We start from the raw sequence: 24,813 nt of genomic DNA on the forward strand, positions 1-24,813 counted from the left end.
TGAATATTGGTTTTTTTGGAGGAAATGGGAAAAGGAGCATTTTGTTGATGTACTCAAGATAAACATTGACATTTCAACATTCATAAACTTTTGCCATTTGCTGTTTACGAAGAAATTCATTTTTACATCATTTTTCTGTTTGATTAGCTTTTCTTTTCTTGAAATGCTTCTTGAAATGTTCAATATGCTATCAGTTTATCACATCTTTTTTTTGCTGCTGATTTCTTCTCGATAATAATAATGATAATAGCAAGTGCAGTAATGATAATAAAAGCAGAATACAATAGAAATGGATGAAATGAAAAATGACAAATATATCATTTCTAATGAGGTGACAATTTATTCTCAATCTAATCTAACAAGAACAAGATATAAAGATAGACAAAAGCCAAATGGAAATAACTGGCAATGATAACTGGGAGGGAAAACGGGGAGTTGAGTGAGAAGCAAAAATATTCATCACATTTGAAATATGAAGATAAACTTGTTTCTTTTGTTGCATTTTTCTTCTTCTCATATTTGCTGTGTCTTTATTTTCGAGGCAAAAGAAGAAGAAAAAATGGAAAAGATTCAATGTTTTCTCTTTTTTCTTCACCATGGAATGCCAAGTTGAACATGTCGACATGAAATATTGCTTCATGTTTCAATTCAGATCACAAATTTTCAGTTTCCGTTTCTCTTCCTTTTTCTTCCTTTTACTTGTCTTAATATCTTATCTCGTGTTTATTGTTAAATGTCAAGTTTCTGTAAACATCAAACTCGACATTTTTTTCTCATGGAAAATGAAAGATTCTTTTTTTCTCTTCATTGTCTTTATTGTCCAATGTCAATGTCCACAACTCTTTATTGACCTTCTTTTCTTAGTCTAGATAATTGGTCAATTCTTTTGGAGAAGAAAATAATTTACTCTCTTTTCTCTGGCTTGACTGCTCATTGTTTCGCCATTTGTAAATGTAAAGTAAATTTTATGCATTATTAACGATAATTAATAACGAGATTTTTTCTGTAAATTGAATTATTTTCATGGCAATTTGCTTCATTTGCTGGTCAAACTGTGCATAAATATTATAATGAAATAAACTTTATTTTCATTTACTGCAACATTTGGCTTGAAAATAGATTATTAAACAACATTGAACCGCTGATGATCAGATTATCAATTTAATGTGACAGTTTCTGCTATTCATTATGCAGCTATTATGTTTATTTGATTAAAAATTGTTTCATTCAATTTTCTCTTTTTTTGTTCTTTGCCAAATATTGCATCCTTTCAGAATTTTTGTCTGGCAAAGTCAAACTTTCATCTTCGTTGAAAAATTTCAAATTGAATCGATAATTGAAAATGCTTTGGAAAACTTGAAAATTTATTTACTTCATTTGACTTGAATGTTTACTTGAATTTTGTCAATTATTTATCTCGATACTCTTCATGATGAATGACTTAACATTAAAGTTTTGTGAGAATTGTTTCGAAAATTCTGTTGAAGGAAAAATGGACAATGAGTTTGCTATCAACTTTGTTCAACAGTTAATAAGAGAGGAAAAGATGAAAATGAAAAGTCTTTTTAGAGAGAGGAATAAAAGAGTTTGGAAATAAAATTTCTTTAATAGCTTGAAATTTTCTGGTGGAAAAAATTTCTCTTTATTCACTTTTTGTCTTTAAATTTGCATCATTTTTCTTTTTCTCTTTAAACTCAGTCAACTGAAATGAGCAAGTTAAATATGAGCATAAAAGGACATCTCTATTTGATAATGAAATGCTCAACTCATGAACCCAAATCTAACCTAATCTAAGAGTGCAAAAGGCTTTGAACTCTTTTCAATGTTGGCTTGAAATTTCAATTTGCATACTTTGAACAAGCAAAACTTTAATCAATTTTTTCTCTTCTTTTCTCTTCTCTTTACAGGCATAAACTCATCAACAATGAAATTGAGCCAAAATTCAACTGGAAATAAATTCATCAATGACCATGGAATGAACAGACAACAAGGTCATCATTTACATAAAAGGCAAAATAGTGATTATAAAGTAAAACGCAATAGTGATTCATCTAAAAGTGTATTTAGTGATAAACAACATTTGTATTATGTAAATAATGCTGTTAATAGTAACAATTATGAAACTGCAAATTTTCATGTTAATAGAAGAGGAAATGAATTTCAATCGTATAATAACATGGGTGAAATGGTAATAGACAAATCATCCTATGATCCTTCAGGATACCACAAATTAACCACACATGATCCATCTTTTGATGATAATATTAAACGAAATATAACAATACCACAGGGAGGAACAGCATTTTTACAGTGTAAGATAAATCATCTTGGAGACAGAGCGGTAAGTAAGAAATGGAAAGTGTAAAAATGCAAAATTTTACAAGCAAAAGAAAACAAGGAAAGCTAAAAAAAGTGGAAAGAAAAGGAAAAAACTGGCATTGAATAGAATGCGATAATAAAAATTTGCAAGATGTTCAACTGAAGGAGTAAAAGTGCGGAAAAATGAGTTTTGAGTTTTTTGCTTCCCCTCTCTCTCTCACCAACTGAGAAAGTTTTCCCTAAGGCATAATCTATATTAACACTCCCAGCAACATTTTTTTTGGCATTTTGTTATTTCACTTTTTTCGAAACATTATTGATGTGCCTCATTATACAAAATGCTCAGTATGATATTCAACACCAATTTTCTCAGATTCAATTATTAATGAATTATAATAATTGTAGTTTTCGCTGATTTTTCCGATATTGAAATCTATTCCAAAAATTACTAAACGTAAAAGCACAGCTGTAGTTATTCGTGTACCAATTTTGTTCTTGTTCTAGAACAAAGTTCAGAATTTTATGAGCAAAACAAGGAAAAAATTGTTCTTGTTCTTGTTCCTTAGCCTATGAACAAGAACTGCACTACACAACTCTGAGGATAAGCGCATTTTCAAACCGTTCAATTAAACAGCTGGTTTTGAGAAAATTCGTTTATCTTTACAACGGACTGAGTTGACATCCCGCAACTAACCAAGTTAGAACCAAACAAGTTGAAAAATTTTGAGCTCTCAGAAAAAAACCTTCACTTTTTCACTTACAAACTATCAGTTGCGTTTATATGATCCAGATTTTGTCATGGATTTGGGTTCCAAGGGATATGTTATTCAGAGTTTGAGAGAATTTACAGCTATATCGGTTCTGGACAATTCCTTATTTAATGATTTGATAGATAGTCTGTGCCGGTTTTCTAGGAAGATAACTATGGAAGGTGGTGGGGATGAGCGAGTTGTCTACCGCTATAAAATTTCTAAGCTGTCGAGTGAAACCCCTGGTTTGTTTGAGATTTTGGCCGTTAAATTTAATGCCTCTTTCACTTGTTCCTCTTGTGCTGGTGTATATAAGAATGCTACTCCTTAAGGTGCGACCTAAAAAGTTTGAAACCTCTCTTCTTGTTCGGGCGCTAATTTGGGCTTATCCCTAAGTTTTCATGGTTTTATTTTGTGCTTTTCCATTAAATATTGACAATAGGACAAACTAGAATAAAAGAGTTATAAAACCCTAATGCAGATGCGTCTAGCATGTTTAGTTCCTGAGCTATCGCACAAACAAATCTATTTAATTAGCGCCAAGATCCTGTACATTTATATGGAACATGCAGTTTACACAAATACACTGAAATTTTCATTGAGCCAGAAATTTGCATGGATTGAAACAGAATATTTTTATCCCATGTCATCCTGTGTCTATGAATATAAAAAAGAGGAAATGAGTTGAACTATTGGGTTAACCTCAAGTTATTCAATTTAACACTGAGAAACGTGAAAAATTTCCAGTTGTTGACACACACACGTATAAGTATTGCTTATTTCATAAATATTCATTGGCCAAAGTGGAAAGTATTCATCATGAAATTAGATTGGTTACAGTTTTAAAATATTGATGCCAATGCGAAGTGTAGAGCATTTTGCGGTCTATCATTAGTTGATACAATTTACGCCTTTTCCATTGAAAGTTTCAAGAATGGAAATCAATTCCTTCATTTTGATTTGTTTTTCCACCTCTCTTTTGGTTCCAACAAATTGAACAGAAACTTTTATCATCTTTGAAAGGAAAAGTCAACAATCTTGTAATACCATTTTTGCCATACAAGAATGTTATTGCATTTCATTTGATAACATTTTTTTTGTCTTTTCCTTCTTTTTGAGCTTTCGCCTGTTTTTTTATTCATTCTTGAGACAACTTGAAGTAGATCATTTCTTTTCAATCTATCACTTCTAATAGTTCTATTGTTATCATATCTATTATCGGTGGAAAGCATTTCAACGAAAATGTTTATCATAATATTGATAATGATGATAATGGTATTAATGATAATATTGAGGAGAGAAGAAAAATGGCATTGGAAGAAAAAAAAAGAAAAGAGAATTTTGTTTATGAACCAGAAAAAAGAAGATGTGGATCAAGCTGATGGTGACGATAGAAACGAAAGGGAACAAAAAGGAAAACAAAAAATTCTACAGATTCAGGAGTAAGCAGATTCTTATCATTCCAAAGTTTTTCATTATATTCAGTCTCAATGCTGGTGAAATGTTAGACAAAATGAAAGAAATTGAGAGAAAAACAAGACTCAGAATTCACTGTTGAGCAATACAAAGTTGGGAATAAACTCGAATTAAGATGAAACTTTGAATATCAAATAACTTTGGATTCAGTTTCATTTCGAAATTTTTGGTGAATTTTCCTTTTCTTTCATCAAAACTCAAATTGTATCAACCTTTTCAACCGTTTTCCGTCGAAACAAATGTCATCAAATTTCGTGAATTTAGTCGAAAATAAAAAAAGGATTGGAAAATGGAATTGAAATATTTTACATATTCACCAATCTTTTACTTGATCATTGATGAAAAATATTTTTTCGCTTTTCTCTCTTTTATCATATTCATATGAAATCATTATCCCTTTCATTTGGTAATACATTTCAAGGCATTATCTTTCCCTGTTAACAGAAAATTCTGTATTTGATTAAGATAAAATGATATTGCATTCCCTTTTGCCCGTTTCTTTCTTCTCTTTTTTATTATCAACTCATTTGGTGATCAATCAATGTTGAACGAGAACTAAACAAATAAAGAATTAGATTCAACCTCATTTCAGTATCAACCAGATTCTTCATTTTCATTACTGATAATACAATTTCATTTCCACACTTAACCAATGAAAACCCAAACCTTTACACCTTTACATTGAGAACCTTAACAACTAAAGTAAAGAGTGATAAAAGTTGCAATACAACTCAACAAAATGCCAACGAAAAGTTCGACTTCTCCAAGATCGTACACTGAGAAGAGAACGAAAATTCCATAGTTTATAAAACTCGACAAAAGGCAAAAAATGTAACCGAACATCAAAATCATGAAACTTGAAAATTCTCTTGAGGCAATTCTCAAAACTCGTATTCGTTTGGGAAAAAGACTTTCGCAGGTCAAAATAAAACTAGACTTTCGCTTTTGTAAAATTTTTGAAAACCAGTTTATCGAAGTCCTTTGCACAAAAATTTATAAGAAATAGAAATAATCGAACCTCACAGAATTCGCAAAAAAGAAAGAAAATGAAACGAAACATGGAAGTTATCGAACTTGGAAATTCTAAAGATTTTCGAATTCGTCTTCATTTGGAAAATGACTATTTCAGGTTAAGAATGCTGAAAGTTTTAATGAAAATATTCCTCTACAGAATGCTGAAAATCGATCTTTAATTCGACAAGTCCAAAACTGTCAAAATTGACAAAATTCGAGTAAAGACAAAAGTGTATTCAAACATGAAATTGTCGAACTTTAAATTCTCTTCTGAATACTTCAACCATTTTCATCATTTTAGAGAATCGAACATTTCAGGTCAACTTTGTGAAGAAAATTTTCTCAAAATTTCCAAGACAATAGTCAATGTGTAAAATGGTCAATCAATGAAAAGAATCTGTTGGTCAGAGTTGACATTTATCATGAAAAATTTGATAACAGTCAGTTGAGCGAAAATGAATTTGCACACTTTTTGGTTTAACCAAAAACCGAAGACTACAGAAAAGGCGAGCAGCAAAAGAGCGACAATGACAACAGTTTAGTTGAAATGATGTTTTCCCATTCCAATTGCTTCTCTCCCTTATTCAGCTTTTGATGCTAATATTTAACGCTCCAACTAACCTTGTCATCAAGTTGCTCTTTCATCGACTGCTCACCATTTCGTTATTTGTATTATTTATTATAAACATTTTTCCTTTTTCCATTATTATCAATTCTCTTATCATTATTTCGCTATCTTTTTCTCTTCTTGTTCGCCATTCATCAGCATGGAGAAAGATTTTCCTTTATAATTCTCTATTCATCTAAACTTTTCATCTCTTCTTTTACACTCTTTTCATGATAATACAACATTCTTTTCTAAAGAAGAACACAAATGTATCAATATTTTCACTTATTGACATTATCTTGTCACAGTTGCCTTTTGTGAAAACTTGTGAAGAAGAAGAAGAAAAAAACAATTGAAAGTCGAAGACGAATTGGACAAAACATTTTCCCCAATCTTGAGACAAATTTGATTGGAAAATTGTTGGTCGATGAAAAAAATATTGATATTCATGAGAAGAAGAGAGAAACAAAAATCAGTTGTAAATTTAATCAAAATGCCATTTAATAACTGGAGTTATTCAATAATAATGAATACCATTGTTGAGCCGAAAAACAAATAACTTGATAATAGAAAGAGTTGATCATGGGAATTGTGAATCTCTCTGAATTTACCTTTCAAGAATCAAATCCAAGAAGAGAATGGAAATGGAAAAATTGAGATTATTTTCTTCTTCTTCTTCTCTCTTCTCATTTGCTTTTGTTGAACAAGAATATTTATTTATACAACATTTTTCTCATCCTTCTCATCATTCTCTCTTCCTTCTTACAATTTTCCAATGCCTCTTGAGAAATAATAATGTTTCATTTCATTTACCAATAACTTCATTTTCTTATCCAAATTAACCCAAGCTCAAGAGAGAATTGGTCCAATTCGTTGCCAACCAAATGTTGCTGTTGATTCCATGTAAAATGTCTCATCACTTGACTACTCGAGTTGGAATCAAGCAACTAATTTATGTATATTTTCATGTAAAAATGTAATAAAATGCTCAATGGAATTGGATAATTAAAATGATTTTCTTCGTTTTTTCCTTTCCACTTTTACTCTCGACGTTTGACTACAAAGTATTTTTCAGTGTAAATTTTGTTCAAAAATGTGTTCAATTCAAGTAATCATTAGTTCAATAATGTTCACTTTGAAAGTTTGAAGAAAAGAAGAAAAGAAAAAAAAGGTTTCTCTTGTCTTGTTTTCATCTTTACATTTTCACAATGCTTGTGAAAATGATGTTCATGTTCATCTTGAATGTTCATTTTTTTCTCTCTCTTCATCTTGTTCTATTTTCCTCAGGTCTCGTGGGTTCGTCAAAAAGATTTACATATATTAACATCAGGCCGTGATACTTATACAAGTGATTCACGTTTCAGATCAATCAACCTTCCCAACTCGAATGAATGGACTCTTGAAATAAGAGATACTCGTCTTTCTGACTCAGGAATCTATGAATGTCAACTATCAACTGATCCCAAAATGTCGACAAGTGTATACCTTTCGGTTATTGGTAAGTACTACTGAACCATCTTTTTACTACCTTTTTTACTTGCATTGGCACAAGTTGCTTTTGCCAAACCAATTAGCCAGTTGAGTATGATGATCAAATTTTGCAGTTCACTTCTCTTGACATGAAAAGACTTGCAACTCAATTTCAATGGTCTGACAATTTAATCTTGCGAGTTTCAATTTCCCCAAAGAAAAAAAATGTTTTCTAAAAACATTTGCAATTTCAAATGTCAATCAATTTGCTTGGAAAAACATGCAAATGTTCATTGATCATTCATGAAGCGATATTCAGAAAAATGTCATCAAACACTCGGACACAACTTTCAATTCAATTTTTCGACAACTTCAACATTCTTCTAAAACACTTAATTCTAAAACGAAATTCGTTTTTTTGAAAAACACCGAAAATCGATATAAATTAGCATTTCTTTTCAACATTTACATGATCGCCTACTTCGACATACTTTTACTTTTTTTATTGATAAAAATAAATAATTTGGAACCTTTGATAGCAAAGAGCAACATTTTCATCTCACAAGAGTATTGCTTGTTACCACCTGAGGACATTACAGAAAAGTGGTTCGAGACAAAAATGGAATCAAGAGCAATAGAAATTTTTTTTTTCTGGAGAAAAAAAACTTTTCACATGATTGGGTTAATGGGATACTAATAATGATGAGATAAATTGGTCTACAGTTATTAATGTACTTGACTGGGATGACATTGTGTGGTAGCGCTGATGGTGATGGTTGGAAGGGACGAAACAATAGGCGGAAGGAAAGGCACAGAAGCATCAAGAAGAAAGATGAAAGTGTGATTGTTAATCATTCAAGAATCTTCATTAGTTAAATGATTGTTTGACTTGAGACAGAATTGCAATAACATTTGAAGCAGAATAACATTTGATAATAGTTAATGATAACAGCAACAACAATAACAAGAGTGAAAAGGCATTCCTTAGTTGAATGGTTACACAGATATGTGCAGTTCACTTGAAAACAACAATAAATACGGCGAGAGAGAGAGAGAGAGAGAGAGAGAGAAAACGAAGAGAAACGAAAAAATAAAACAAGAATAATCGCATATCCATGACCGATAATCAATCTATCAGTCAATGAGTCTGGTGAAGAAAAAAAAGCCAAAGAAGGAAGAAGGAAAAGAGAGAGAGAAAAAAGGAAAATCCATTGTTTAAGGTTATCACTATTCTTTTGATTACTTCGAGCTCCAACTATTATCCATCCTCAACAAACTCCTTTTTTCCCCTTTTCTCATCTTCATTATCTTCATCTACTGGTCATTGTGAAAAGGGTACAATTCTCGTTAGGTCAATCAATCAACAATCTAATTAATCATTGTGTTACCTAATGATGTTTCCCTTCCTGTTATTACACTTTAACATCCAAAATCTTTTCGCATTCATTCTCATGCTCATCATTCACAGGGTTTGCATTTGCACGAAAAGAAGACTATTCAATTTGTGCAGAAAAGTGCAAAACAACAAAGAGACAATTTTCAATTTGAAATCGCCTTTGAAATTAAATTTATCGCTTTTATTGTAAAGAAAAAAAGTTTCTTGCTCGCAACTTTTCATCAACGATTAGGATTACGAAAAAAATTAACAGATAATGATGTAAAAAATTGCAAGAAGAGAATGTCTTTTGTTGATTTTTTCTTGTTCGCCTTCTTGCTCCAATCTTTGCATGAATGATGATAAATTGTTTGTTGCTGACCAGTTTGATGCTGCTGCTCCGCTCATATTCATAATCATTATCAACATTACAAGTTAAGCGGGAACATGAAGCGAAACAGGGAAAATCACGCAACATTATACTAACATTTATCCCTTTTATTTTCTTGATAACAACAATAATAAGTATGATAATAATAAGACAAAAACTTTCATCCCAAGTTATTCATTAATAGCTTCAAGTTAATCTTTTTTACTCTGTTTCATGAGAAACTTGGCTTTCTTCTTCCTTCTTTTGTTTCCTTTTCAACTGATAAACTTTTTCTGCTTGTTTTACTAACAACAATCAACAACTGATAATTATGATTAAATTAATATTTATTAACCTATTTAACGATAAACTTTTCGGATAATGCTTTGTGTCAGTATAAATACAATGCGACAACTATTGATAAATCATTAATCAAAAATTGTTAGCTGTAATTGTGCTGAAAGACATAAAATAGGCTCAACTCAAAATGTAAATATCAATAAATGCAGGGAAGCAAAGGGAATGAAGAGTTAATTGTCAACTATTAGAACTAATAGAATCAGAATTCACTCATTTTCAACCCGTTTTGATGTCTTGTTCGTGCTTTTCTTTTGTTTTTCATCTCAAAAAAAATCAAACTTGAAAATTGTTGAACAGAAAAAAGGAAAAAAGGAAAATAGAGGAAATCGACTTATACGAAGATCCTACAGGTGATTGAGGTAGCCTAAAGTTGACTTAGACCATGCATTTGGAAATCGAACAACATCGAACATCCAACGAGTTCCTGACCATAAAAGTAGTGTAATTAGAATACGAGAAAATAATTATTGGAAAAGTTCGATTTTTTATGAGATTAAAATTCTGAGGCTAAACAGGTTTTAAAACAGTTTTGATCGGTGTTACTGACACGGAGGATAATCTAGTTATACCCTGAAAAGAAGTCATTATTTCATAAAAGCGTTAAGCATTATCTTATCTAAGTGATGAAAATTGGTGAGAGTATCTTGGTCAATAATCGGGATGAAAAGCAAATCAATATAAGAAAAGAATATGTTTGAACGAAATATTTATCTGTCACTTGTTGTGAGACGAAAATATGACGTCCAATTGGTTAATCTAATGTTGAACATTAATCAAAATAAAGTAAAAGACAAGAATATGATGATGAAGAGAGGAAGAATAAAATGAGATTCGAAACATGATAGAGTAAACTGTATTATCCATGGACTTATCGAGTTGTGTTATTTTTTCTCGTTCTCTCATTCCGGATGGCAATTTACTCAACAAGAAACTAAACTTGCAACATTTTGTTTGGCAGAATTGATTGAACACAGCACAAAAAAAGAAGAGCAAGAAAAAGAAGAAGAAGAAAACAAAAAAATTTCTCTGTACATTCTATCATTACGACTTTCCCATCATCAATTGACTTTGCGCTTGAGCCACAAAATTTGACTTTATTGTCATTTATATTGTTATTAACTTTATTTTATTAATATCAACTATTATTACTACAGGGAGGGGAAGAGAAGGAACAAAGACAAATTGTTGATGGAGAAACACTTTTCATTAAACATTATCTGTTATCATTATTGTCATCAATATTATCGATATTATCGGCATTATCATTACAAGCATCAGTTGAATGAAAAGAAACAATTGTTAAGGTTGACTTTTCTCTCTCACTCTATTTGCAGCCAAAATTGCCAATATTAGTCTCGATTCTGGAGATGAAAAGTTTTTCCTCTGTTCATTGGATAAATCTGTTTTCTATGTATCAACATACTGTTAATACTCACTTGAATAGCTATTGCAGGTATTATCATTATTGAACAGGGAGTTGCAAGTGGCTCAGGGATTGAATAGTGAAAGAATATGAAAAAAAAGTTCAATATTAAACAAGTTCAATTGTTGATTCCCCAAAGCATTCAACTTTGATGAGCTATTTGATAGCAGATGATGTAAGAGGTAAAAAATTTGCTCCACTCACCTCTTCATGTATCAAGTGTATATTGGTTATTAATGGTTAATTGAATTTTTTTATCTTTTCGCACTTCTCTTCACACTCAACCTCGAAGCCAGTTCATATCATGTCTCATTTTTTACCAGCAAAAAAACTTGCTTCTTCACTCTACTTTTGACTTTATCTATGAAAGAGGAAAAGAGAGAACAAATTGCAATCTTTAATCTGACTGAGCCTGATGAGAATTTATCATCACATTATTATCATGTAATTGGTTGAATTGATTATCTGTTTACAAGTTCATGTTCGATTTTTCACCACTTTTCCTTCAAACTGGAAAAATTATTTTCCCTTCTTCCAACTCTTGGAACTTTTTTGTGCTTTCTTTCAATGAATCTCTTGTTGCAAGACTTTTGGTGAATTGTTTTTTCAATGAATTCTGTATCAATTTGAACTCTCATTTGACTGTTGATGTGCAAGTGAAGATTCATTTTTCGCTTATTTTTGGTTCATGATTCCATTGATTTTCAAAGGTAAAGTTGGAAACTTGTATTCAGAATTTGATTGTAGATGTGTTTTTATGAAAAGTGATGAAAGAAAAGAAAACAAATTTAATTCAATTTATTTGGTTATCCAAAAAGTAAATCAATGAATATTAATATTGCCAGTATTTGTGCAACATATTATCATTTATCTGTAACACAGCTTCATTTGGTTATTAATTTTATTAATATTTACAATTATGATTTATTTTGTTTATCATTATTTGAGTGAAAACTTTATTTTTGATCAAACAAATTGTGTTTATTTTTATAATTGCATTATGCACCTAATCTCTGCTCCATGATAGCTACATTATCCTTAAGCTGTTTACAGTTTTGGTTAGCCTTTACCCGAAACTCTCTGATAATTAATCGTTGAATAATTTTGAGAAAATGAATTGAAGGGATTACATGGAATCCATCAGATTCTTTCAACATCTGAAAACATTTGTACGAATCATTGTTATTGAAGATTATAACTATCAAGTTTCATTAGTCTAGCAAGCAATTTAATAAACACAATTTTTCGAAATAAAACATCGATAAACTATGTTAGGGCTCATCAAAAGTTGTGTCAAATGTTACTTTCGGTTACGATCGCGTTCTGATGTAAAACATTTTCAATGATATCTTGCAACGAAACATAAGCAAATCTTGCCAATGGACAGTTGAACTTTTTTTGTGTCGGTTTTCAGATGCTTTTTGCACTCAATGAATGCCTTTTTGTAAAACATTTTATTCACTTTACTCTTTATTAACTTTTGTTTAACAAACACAAACATCATCTTCTTAGCTTTTTCACCTTTCCTCTGGTGTAATCTTTATCATTGCTACTGTCTCACATCAACATAAACATTTAGACAAGCTGATGTTACATATAATGCTTACCATGAGAGCAGCCAAAATAAAGTACAAGTGTGGTTTTGTGTCTCACCAAATTCAAGTTTATTAGATTAAACCATCAACATTTCAACATTCAACTCAGACCATTTGAGTCTACATCATTTAACAATAAACAAGTTACTCTTTAAATCATATTGATTATCAAATAAAAACTTTTTACTTTATCACAAGAGCAGCGAGCAGAATCTAACCAACTCAAAGCTGCACAAGCAAATGGGAAATGAATTTTCAAAAAAGCAAAACTTTTTCTCAATCGATAGAAAATTTTTTCGAAAAAATTCGATTGATCAACAATTACAAAAGCCAATGCTAATTGCAAAACAAATCAATTGCACTTGACTGAAAATGCATCAAAAGCAACATTTTCTGATTATCTTTTGTCACCGAAATAAGCGAAAAAAAGTTATCCTTTTTTCTTGTTTGTTTATTTTTCTATTTTGATATCATGTTATTCATGATGTTCTTACCCAATTTTGGTAATTTTTTTACGAATTTCCACTGTTGACAGAATCGGATCAATGACCATGAGGATAGCTAATAATGTTAAACATTGTACTTATCCAGAAAAAAAGAGAGAAAAAAATCTTTATTTTTCTTCGTTTCTACCTATTTATTTTTTTCTCTATTTCCTTATCAAATATTTATTCAACACTTTGATATTTAACTATGTTGTGATGGTGATAAACTGTTTCGCTCCAGAGATTTGATGAGTAAACTGAGAATTTGGTTGAATGAAAAAAAAGAGTTGAAAAGTAGGTAAAAGTTGAAGAGTGAAAAAAATCGAGTGAAGATTAAGAAGTAATGAGTGAAGTCCAATATTTATGCTGATTGTTTGGCTTTTTATTCATTACGGTGTTTCGTTTCATGGGCTACATGTTTTTGTCTTCATGTTTTTGAGGGCAACGACAGACAGAAAAAATTGTTGTTGCTGATGAAAATGAGAATGAAAATGATAACAAAATTAATGGCTTTACTTGAAAACTGCAAACTCCCCAAAGTGAATAGAGATAGTCAACTGAATCTACAATTTATCGATTCTAATTATTTAACAGGGTTAAGTAAATTTACCAATATTGTCAGTGTAAACATTCAGGTAGACTCGGCATTCATTATTGAAACATCAAATGAGAAATCATTGTTTATTAATGAACTTTTAGTTTACCGAGTTTTTGCTGTTGATTTTGTGAGTTGCTACACTGAATACTGAAGAGCATCGGGAAATATAAATTGTTTTTTTATTCCCAGCTAAACATACAGAGTGAATGCACAAACTGGAATAATCAATCTTTTACTTTGTACAGTGAGTATCGAAACATCATTCTGCTAATTTGCACCATTTAAAGTTGCCTTTTTCATTCTACTTTTTATTGCTTGAAACCAGAAAATTTTAATTTTTCAATTAACTTGCTAACTTGAAAGTGACAATGATTAAGATTTATGGAAATCTGTGTGAGATCTGTGGATGAGAATTTGGGTGTTTGGATGAGGTGGAAAGTTTAGTCAATTTTGATTCCGAAATGAAATTTGCTTCTTAAGCCAAGGCTCAAGTGATTAACGCCTAACTCTAAGTATTAATTGTTCGATAAACGAATCAACAACTAATTGATTTTTCTAGAGAATTTGTTTTTCACTAATCTTTCAAACGCCTACAGTTATTCTTGGACTGAGTTATCCCTGAATTTTCGTTATATCATCGAAATGATATTGTAACACAAAAAGCAACACTGACTGAGTACATCATTAACTTCCATCATTGGTATGTGCTTTGAAACGAATCCAGTCAATAACAAGATCAACGGTTTGAGCTCATTTTAGGGAAACAATTACTGGAACAACGTTGATTCGTACTTGTGAAATGAACGATAAGTTAGCGCTGAGTTATGCCTTGTTAAAAACTCAAGCTCTCAACTACATGAGTTTTGCCTTTTTGTTATTGGAAATCGATATGACTTCGACCGAAAGGCGCTTAGAGTATACGGAACTAGAATCAGAGGTCAGTTGTAGCTTTCAATGTCGTTTAGTTTATCGCATTTTGACTCTTCTACACTTACACGGTTAATGTTACAGACCTCAGACTTGAACTATCAGCTTCTTGGAGGTTAACAAACCATCATTTACGACGCTCAAGTTAATTAAAAGTCACTTCATTATTTGACCTCTAACTGACATTTGGAGGTCATTTTCTGTAATTTCGGATTCTCAGAAAATGACCTTCAAATTTCAGTTAGAGGTCAAATAACGAAAAGACCTTGGATGACCTTGAGCGATAGAAATTATCATTCTCCAATCTGCAAAAGCTCCGGGTCAAGTCTATGGTCTGTAGCACTAACCATTCGGGAGTTATGCCTGCAAAACATCGAATAAATCAGTTGAATAGCCCGGTATTTCAAACAATCGATTTGACAGTATTTTCTTATTTTCCATGATACAATGTATATTGGGGATCACAAAATTCAAAATATTGCCTGGATGAATACCTGACTTTCTCAAAAAATGTAACCCATTTTGACTTTTGAAGGATTTCTGTAAGTCTAACTGTCGCAATTAAATGTGAAAAATTACTCCAAAACATTAGGAGTCATACCTAGGTTTTTCACTTTTTTGCTCTGAAAATGAAGAATTGAAGCAAAACTCATAAAACTAATTATATTTGATAAATGTTATCACAATGTTGACTAGAGAACTGGAATAAGCTCAAGTGTTGGTTGAGTAATAAAAAATATTAACCTCAACTAGCCTTTTGCTTTTAAAAGGTGTATATTTAATATCTAATACACACTGCAAGTGATTGATGATAGTAGACTTGGAGTAAAGTTGAAAGGTAATGTAACTAAAACTTACTCAAAACACTATCTAAATCATTATTTTCCTCATCAACATGACTACGATTAGTGTAAAGTGATTAATGCCAACCCTTATCCATTGACTTGGATGATTACATGAATAAATACTTAAACCAATAGAAACATATCAACTCATTTGCTCTGCTAGACTCGAATTTTCTAACCCTTCCATTGTTTGCAATTTACGATCAAAACTGATAACAAAATTGATCATCATTTGCATCATCATAACTCATTAAGACATCAATTAGATGCGAAAATTGAAATTTCAAGTAAAGACACGTAAACGTTTAAAATTATCTTTCGAGCAAATTCAAGTTCTTTGTCACCTTTTATCGCTAATATGAGCATGATGATGGATACGGAAACATGAAAGATGATTGATTAGCGGAAGAAAAGAGTTGATGAATAATTTTTTTGCTTCCCTTTTCTTCATTCATTTTGCTTCATTTTTCTCTTCTCGACAGAGATTCTTTTCTTTTCACTGGATAAGATAACATTTTAAGATAATTCAACTATAAATTAATCAACTTGTAAACATATAATAATAACCACATTAATTATCTCTAATGAGACACGTAATTACAGGTAAATAGTGCAACAACAACATATCATCATCATGTTAATTTTTCACCATTTTTTGTTTCAACGAAAACAATTGAAAACATTTTCAAGGAAAAAACCTCTTTCAATTTACTTGCACGTTTCCTAAAGGGTGTCAAATTTAATTCCAAGCAAACTGGTGGAGCTTACTATCTTTTTATCACAAATTAAAATAGATAAGCACAGATATCATAAACCATAGACACAAACCATTTGGTCACTTAATTTTCCGTCTTCACCTTTGTTGCTTTTTGTTTTAGATATCTGTGCTTATCTATTTTAATCTGTGACGAAAAGATTGTAAGCTCCACCAGTTTGCTTGGAATTAAATTTGACACCCTTTAGAAAATATTAAATCAAAAGAGTCCCAATAAGTTGAAAGAGGATAAAGATTCAGATGGAAAGTGATAGTATTTAAATGTTGCCAGATACGAGTTAAAGTAGCTCCAATCTGAGGAAAATTGTTCATCAAAAACAACGAACAAAAGATGAATTAACAAATGAAAAGAAAAGTAAATTTATTCATTACATTTTCTCATTCTTGACACAATTAAGTACAACTCATTATCAAGATTCAAGAAAAAAATATTCTTGCAATTGCATGTGCAAACGACGATTCGAGTGAAAGACTTTATCCAAACTCAAATATTTCACATTTAATACTCATCATTGAAAACATGCGTTTATGGATTTTGATCTTTAATTGACCTCTGAACTCCTTAAAAAGGATTCCCGAAAAATGATCTTGAAGTCAGTCAGTTGACACTTCAATCGGTAGAACTACTCTGTTTTAGTCTCTTCTCTTCAGGATAGCTCAATAGCTTGCCAACAGCTCAAACAGTGTTTGCACTTTGAGTGTTTGAACAAGGGAAAAGATTGAAAGTTGCCTTTTCACTCTTAGCTCTGTTCATGAGATTGATTCAATCTCAAATTACCATGCCAATGTCAACTTTAATCACAAAAATCTTGGAATCTTTGACTTGCCCGTTAATCTGTTTCTTTCAATTTTACCACAATTTCTTATTCAACTTGTTATTTTTTATCCTTTCATTATTTACAACTTAGGCTGGCAATATTGTGGCAACAAGCAAAATATCGTCTAACAAAATCACCATTTCAATATAATCTTTTTTCTGTATCATTGATTTTCTCTTTATTGTATCATGTTTTTCTTCCTCTCTTTACTCTCTTTTATTTCTTTATTTCCTGATTTTTCTATCTATTATAACTGTTACCTGTATCTTTAATCTCACTAATGAACAACAACTGACAAGTAAAAGATAAAAAATGAAAGATCCTTACAACACTCAACTGATGAGTTGTTTCGACACAACTGTTTGTTTCATCTCTTTTCATTCCTGGTCCAATCAACACATTATTAACCTTTTTCATTAAAACTTTCAACACAAAGTCTATCAATTCAACAAATGAATCATCACTGATAAATTGTCCCTGAATTGAATCAGCAAATTTCGTCTTGAAAAACTTCTGTTCCCATGTCAACTCGAAATTTGAAAAACAGAAAATAAAACAATGTTTCAAAAGAACAAAAATTGAAATCAAATTTTCCAACTTCTTGCTATTGAATTATCGATTGCAATTATTGACACAATTTAAAGAAAAATGTTTCTTTCAACTTTTTCGACTTGCATCCGCCATGAATCCATCAATTCATTCATTTCTCATCATTCTTCCAATTTAATCTAATTAAACTGTTCACTTGATGTCACTCAATATGAAGCAAAGTAAAGCAAAGTTTCATTTACCTTCAACATTTCTTTATCTTATTTTATTTATTCAAAAGTTGCAACCTTTTCCTCCCTTTGCTATTATTTCACAGTTGAATCACAGTCTTTGTCTCACTTATACAATATTTATTTCACTTTCAATAATCTTTTCCTTCTTATTTACCTTTTCCTTGGTGTTCATCATCAGAACTTTTTTTCTCTCTCTTCTTTTTCGCCAATCTAAGCTAGATTTGATTAAAATCTTAATGAGACTCAAGAGTGATTGAAGAAAAGGTGAACACCTGAAAGAATGGAAAATAATCTGTAAACTTGCCTTGAATTTCCTGATTCATCCATTTTGCGTTCAATCAAACTGGCAACATTCATATTCACCTTTACCCTACAGCTATCGACACCAGAAACTGAACATCTTTTCATCAATTTTGATTACAATTTTTTTCTCTTCTTCTTCTCTTTTCTTTATTCAACCTTTTGCATTCACTTTTCTTGTTCACCATTTTGCCATCACACCAAAATTGCCATTGTCATCATGATAACTCATTTACCTTGAAAAAAAGAAGGCAAAACTCCATGCTGATGTCCAATGAAAAAGTCGACTCTTTTCTCATTACAAAAGTCATCATCATCATAATCATCATAAGATGATCATAATTCTCAGTTATCTGACTCATTCCGTGGACAGTAATAATACTGATGACTTTCACTCTTTTCTTGCTCATCTTTTTTATACTTCATTTTCTTCATGAAAAAGTTATCATATCTGGTCACTGGTCATTGCATTTTCTTCCCAATGAATATTATTATAATTCATAATGTTTCATGAACCAAATCAGAAGCAATTCAGTTCAATTGAACATCACAATAACATCATCATTATTATCATCATAATGTTTGTAATCCTATTAAATGGGAAAGACTAAAATTTATGCTTATTCTGTTTATCCTTTTCCATTCTCAAATTCGTGTTTAAAGTAAACCTCAACTTATCGATTCAGGGGGAAAGAAAGGTTCAAAAATTTTTCTCTTTAATTCGTCTGAGTAAAGTTTTGACCCTTTTCGATTAAACAAAATTCACTCTTTCTATTCAATTTTCCATTTCCATTATATCTCACTGGGCTGAATTATTATTGTAAGTAACTTTGAATTTATCTTCATGTTAATTCACTAAATCTTTTGTTTACAATGACAAATTGTTCAATGTTACGCAAATATTTATAAATTCAAATGAACTGAAAAATGGGTTAGTAATATCGAATCCTTTGCTAGTTCTAACAACAGATCAGTATGAACTAGTAATCGAATTTACTACTAAAAAATATCGTTTTAGCCCATAAGGTAGAGATGGACGATTTTCGATAACGATCTTTTCGGTCGATCTTTTCAAACCAATCCAGTTAACAAGTTGAAAAATTGTGCAGTTGACATTAAAGGGGAAAACGATCTTGACGATGATAAAGGAAGAAAAGAAATTTGAAATTAACTTGGACTGGGTTGAGGTAAAAATGATAAACAAATGGACAAGTAATGTTACAGAAAACGTTAAGAGAGCGAAAGAAGCAAACCCAAGTTTCATGATAAGTTGAGCCAAAATTGGAGTGAACAAAAGAAGGTAAAAGCAGTAGTTTCTCAATATTTTACCCAAAAAAGCTCACCATTATAATAGGTATAATATATTGAAGAAAAGGAAATGATGAAAAATTTTATCTCCTTTTACCTCTTATTTGCCTTCCTTCCCTGCAAGAAAAGAATTGACGAAATTTTTCTTACCTGGGAAAGAAATTTGTTCACCTTTTATTTCAAAACTTTCGTCTCTTGAAACTCTTGTGTTCTCACTTTGGTAACCCTGAAAAAGCACCATCATGAGCTTCAACTGACACAATAATTGAATCAAAATGTTGAACTTGACAATCTTGGATCAATATTTTTCCAGTCAGAAAAGTTGCTCAATAAATGGTATTAAAGAGGGAAGAATATTTTTACTAGGCTTTTTCTCGTTTCTATTATCATTATCAACATTTTCATCTTCATTTCTTTTCGTTGGCAGAAATGTTTACTCACATTTCAATATGAAAAGAGATCAAATTTGTCGGTTGAAACTTTTCTTTCCTCAATTTATTCATTGCCATTGAGATTGACTTTTCAACTTTTTATTTCAACCATCAAATTGTTGTCAGATTCAAGTTGCGATTGACTGATGACAAAATTGGGTCATCATATTGACCATTAAGAATCATTTTTTACGCTGCAATCCATTGACTTGGACTAATTTTCATGAACCATTTTCATGTTTATGATCTTTGTTGACATTTTTAAACATTTGCTTATTTGATGAGGAAAATGAAAATTTTGGCCAAAAAATCGAATGTTGATAATGACAATTTGATTATTGGACTGTTTAGAACTGGAATTCATGGTCAAAGAATGAATGATTATTTGGTAAATCAAAGGCTGTTTGAACAATGAAAAATTATAATTATCTAATTTTTCAAACAATGAAATGATAATTGCATGGGTTGATCTTGTTTTGACAAGAAATCAACATTTTTATTGACGTGTTAAAATGAAGTTCATTTGAACAATTGAACAAATAATTCATTTCCATTGCATTGGATCATTTTGAATATGCTTTACCAGGTTGACTCATTCAACGCCCAATTAACAAGTGTTGACAAGTTTGGGCGTTGGTAAAGCCATCTCTAGTTTTGACCTTTCAATTTGTGAGTCTTGTCAAGCTATAGATAATTTTGAATAATCAGGGGAAACTGTTCAGATTGAATAGGTTTGCCCACGTTTATCATTATAAAGCTTCACCAGTCAGGGTACTGTATTTCTCATTTCATACTCTATTATGATGGATGAATTCAAGATAATTTTCTGAGTTTATGGATTTACCTCACAAGACTTGCATTTTTCAAATACTCGATTATGAAAGTGAATCAGCGACCATGATGAGCTTCAGTCTATTTGCGGGTTACCTCTATCTCTCTGTAACCAAATCTCATTTTTTCAGATTCCGCGGAAATTCTCTGTATCAGCAGCTCAGATCAAATTTTTTGTTACTGAAATTTCGATTCGGCATCAGTGATAAAGTTTCAAGGTCTAGACTAACTTTGCCGATTTTTTTCTCAAAACGTTAAAATAGGAGAAGTCAAGAAAATTGGGAAACAACATTTTGTTTTTTAAGGAACGATTCAATTAAAATAAATGAAAAGTAGTGGGTGTTTTTTATTCTGTACACCTGTTTGCAGTCATCACTCACGAACCGTTGATGCTACAGACCTCAGACATGAACCATAAGCTTTTGTGGATTAAAAGCCATACTTATGAAAGCTCAAGGTCATTCAAGGTCCCTTCATTAATTGACCTGCAAATGACATTTAAAGGTCATTTTCTGAAAGTAAAAAAGTTGCTGATCGGTCAGTGTTCGTCAAATGTTCATTCTAACAAAAAGATATTACTGTTTCCATACCGATCAGTTAACATTTTGTTTTGAGCAAAAATCTGGTTATCTCTTTACCAGTATGAGTTTTGGGCATGTAACAAGCACCATGTAAATGCCTATGGCTCCTATCATTGAAAAGATAACCGAATTTTTCTCAAAACTAATTGATTAATTGACAGGTTTTCCCAAAGCAATTCAATTTTTGATAACTTGGCGAACAAAGACAATGAAGATTTGGATAACAATATTTTATAAGCCTTGTTCTCGATTGATTTGAAATTTTCAATATGAATAATTTTCAAATCAGAAATATAAGACTTATCAACAGAATCACACAAATTAACAGAAGTGTAATGCTTATTATTTACTTGTAACCATTCTAAACATCTCTTAATCTTAGCAGGATCAATGAAATGATTTTCTAAATCTTTTGCGTTCATATGTCTTTTTTCTAACATATACAGGGCTTTTCAGCTAATTTGTCCGATGTTAATCGGCTATATCTCAGCTCGTAGATGACCTCAAGGCTCGATCTTCGTTTTATATAAGTTTCCGAAATACTTGTTTGCTATATTTCAAGGTCAAGGTCATTCAAGGTCATTTTTCGGAAATCGCTCCTAATGGTGCTAGAGGTCAAATCAAGGTCATTTCGTAATTTTCAAGGTCGCATAATTGTACTGGTCAAGTTTCATCATTTTGCAATAAGCAATGTGTATATATGTTGTTCCCCTAAAGCACGAGGTAAGACGTTAGCAACCTCTTGTAAATCTTGCGGAAAATAGATAATATCACCTTTAAACTTAGTTTGATAAAAATTTCTATGCCCCCTAACTAAAATAACAAAAGGACTAACCCTTCTAATACATTGAAATTCAGTTTTCGATAAATTCTCAAATACAGCAACAGACGATTCAGTCATAAAACCATTGAGGAAAAAATTTTGTCTAAATTTTCTGCTTTAATAGAATTGTAGCAACCTAAACAGAGACTAACATGATTCCCTAAAACAAAATTTTTGTCAATATAGCTGTTAACAGAATCTAATTGGTGAGATAGAGGATAATAGGGAACAAAGGAACATAATTTTTCAAGAATTTTAAATCCAATAGTGAAATTTTTACAGTTAGCAACAAATATGCTTTTTAAACAAAAATGGCAAAATTCCGGCACTAGCTTTATATACATTGAGCGAATGAAATGGTCAACCTGAAAACGCTAAAATAAGATAAATTAAAATTAAATAATTAAAATTGAAAAACATACATTCTGGTAGGCTCTATCACCATTGTTCCCATTGGTTGATACCAAGTTACCCGGAATCAGGCCATCAACTAATAAACAAGAAATAGAAAACAGTTAATTACTTTGAAACCTAATACCTTTGAAAAATTTGTTGATTTCGTTTGTTGGTTAACTAAATACCAATATTAATTTGTTGAAATTTAAATTGCAGAAGACTATGAGACTGAAAAACAAAATGAATCTTAGCAAAATTATGTGCAATATTATTAAACTGTACTAACAATTTACTAATATTGCATATAATATTGCTTTACAGAAAATTTAATAGGTTCCCACTAAATTAGAACCATATTTGTTATAACCTTTGCTAATATCAAACATACCAGAACCAGAAACACTCGCGTGGTCAATTTCAGTTGAGATGCTACATTGACGGGTGAACCAATTCCGTTCACTGCTGATGCTGGCACATGTGATTGTAGTTGTGAAAAAGAGGGACAGGCATTTGAATCAATTTGTTGCATTGTATCAACCATACTAGCATCCAAAAAACTGAATCTAGGATTGAAACAAAAATAAGCATATAATTTTAAATTATAAATGGTTACTTACCATTAACAATTAACGGATTAGCAATTACCCTCGAGGTCAACATCATCAGAATCTAAAATGACACAAGCAAAAATGAGTATAATTACGTTTACTTAACAATGCCAATACATAGCGATATTAATCTGTTGAAATTTAAAATGACCTTTAAATGTCATTTAGTAGCCAATCCGCAAAAGCTTATGGTTAAAGTCTGAGATTTGTAGCATCAGCTCTTCGTGTGTTATGGCTGCAAACAGGCGTGCAGGATAAAAAACGCTCATTACTTCAAATTATTTTGGATCAAGAATTTTAATTGAATCTTATTTTTCATTGTCACTTTTAAAGTACTTTTTTGAGGTGATAATATGCCATTTGATTATATATTGCATCAAAATTGGTTTTGCCCGACCGAAGGTTTATAGATAACAAACATGTAGCGTTTGTCTGTCTCTGTTAGTGTTGCCAAGCTTGCACAAGTCTCCTGGGCATCCGAGCCATTAATGATGAAACTAGCTGGCTGTCCGTTGTTTTCAATACTCGCATGAGTAAAGGACATTTAACAACCACCATGTCCCACAGTCTGCCTGACCATAGCTCATACTGTTGAAAACTAACCGAATTTTTCTTAAAACCAACTGATTAACTGAAAGGTATGAAAACAGTCCTATCTTTTTTCCAGAATTAGTTATGAACATCTGACAAACACTGATCGATCAGTGATTTTTTTTACTTTTAGAAAATGACCTGCAAATGTCATTTAGAGGTCAATTGACGAAGTGACCTTGAATGACCTAGAGCTTTCGTAAGTATTGTTCTTCAATCCACAAAAGCTTATGGTTTAAGTCTTAGATTTGTAGCATCAACCATTCGTGAGTTATGACTGCAAACACGACCTTTTTCTAAATACCATTTCTGAGCATTAAGTGAATTACACTAGTAATAAGATAGTTGATTTAACTGCACCTTTTGGTAGGGCAAACTCCAGTAATCAACGGTCCAGAAGTATTCATTCTGGTTTAAGAAATTTTTAAGTTACCTGTTGATGGTGATGAAGTTGTTTAACCAATTCTGTTGCCAAAATGTAATATTTATTTGCTCGTTTTCATTCTTTGTTTCAACACTTTTGTTGTTTAACACAATATTTATATTGAGATGAAATCGTCTTTCTTCTGGCTTCTTGATTTGTAAAATGTCATGTTCAGTAAATTTTTTACCGTAGCTTTGTATAGACACAAATTAAGATTTATATTACAGACAGAACTTGCAATTTAAAATTCCATAACTGATTTTATGTCAATATCGAGACACTTTTTTTGTCGACAACTTTTAATGGTAAAAATATTAACAAAGGTAGCAATAAAATTATGCTTCGCTTGTGTTGAATAGAGTATGTTGAAATGTTAGTGTGACAGAATGTTGAAAATTGGTCGGAAGATGAAATTTTGCACACTTTTTTTATCTCAATACCAATTTGTAGTTGAAACATTTTCAAGGTAATTCAAAACTTTGAATGTTATAACGAGAAAAAGTTCAACTGATGAAAAGAACAAGTGTGAAAA

At 31.2% G+C, this 24,813-nt stretch overlaps 1 protein-coding gene across 1 annotated transcript in view; it reads left to right on the forward strand.

Moving 5' to 3' along the window:
- Positions 1 to 24,813, forward strand: part of LOC107367607 (uncharacterized) — a 56,096-nt gene that overhangs the window by 20,530 nt on the left and 10,753 nt on the right. The window contains exons 2-3 of the mRNA XM_015935333.3: positions 1,908 to 2,341; positions 7,453 to 7,663. Coding sequence (XP_015790819.2) covers positions 1,908 to 2,341; positions 7,453 to 7,663 — 645 coding nt within the window. The remainder of the gene's footprint in view (positions 1 to 1,907; positions 2,342 to 7,452; positions 7,664 to 24,813) is intronic.

Source organism: Tetranychus urticae, chromosome 2 (genome assembly GCF_039701765.1).
Source record: "Tetranychus urticae isolate SD_2017Ah chromosome 2, NJAU_TeUrti_SD_1.0, whole genome shotgun sequence".
In the NCBI taxonomy this organism is placed as follows: domain Eukaryota; kingdom Metazoa; phylum Arthropoda; class Arachnida; order Trombidiformes; family Tetranychidae; genus Tetranychus; species Tetranychus urticae.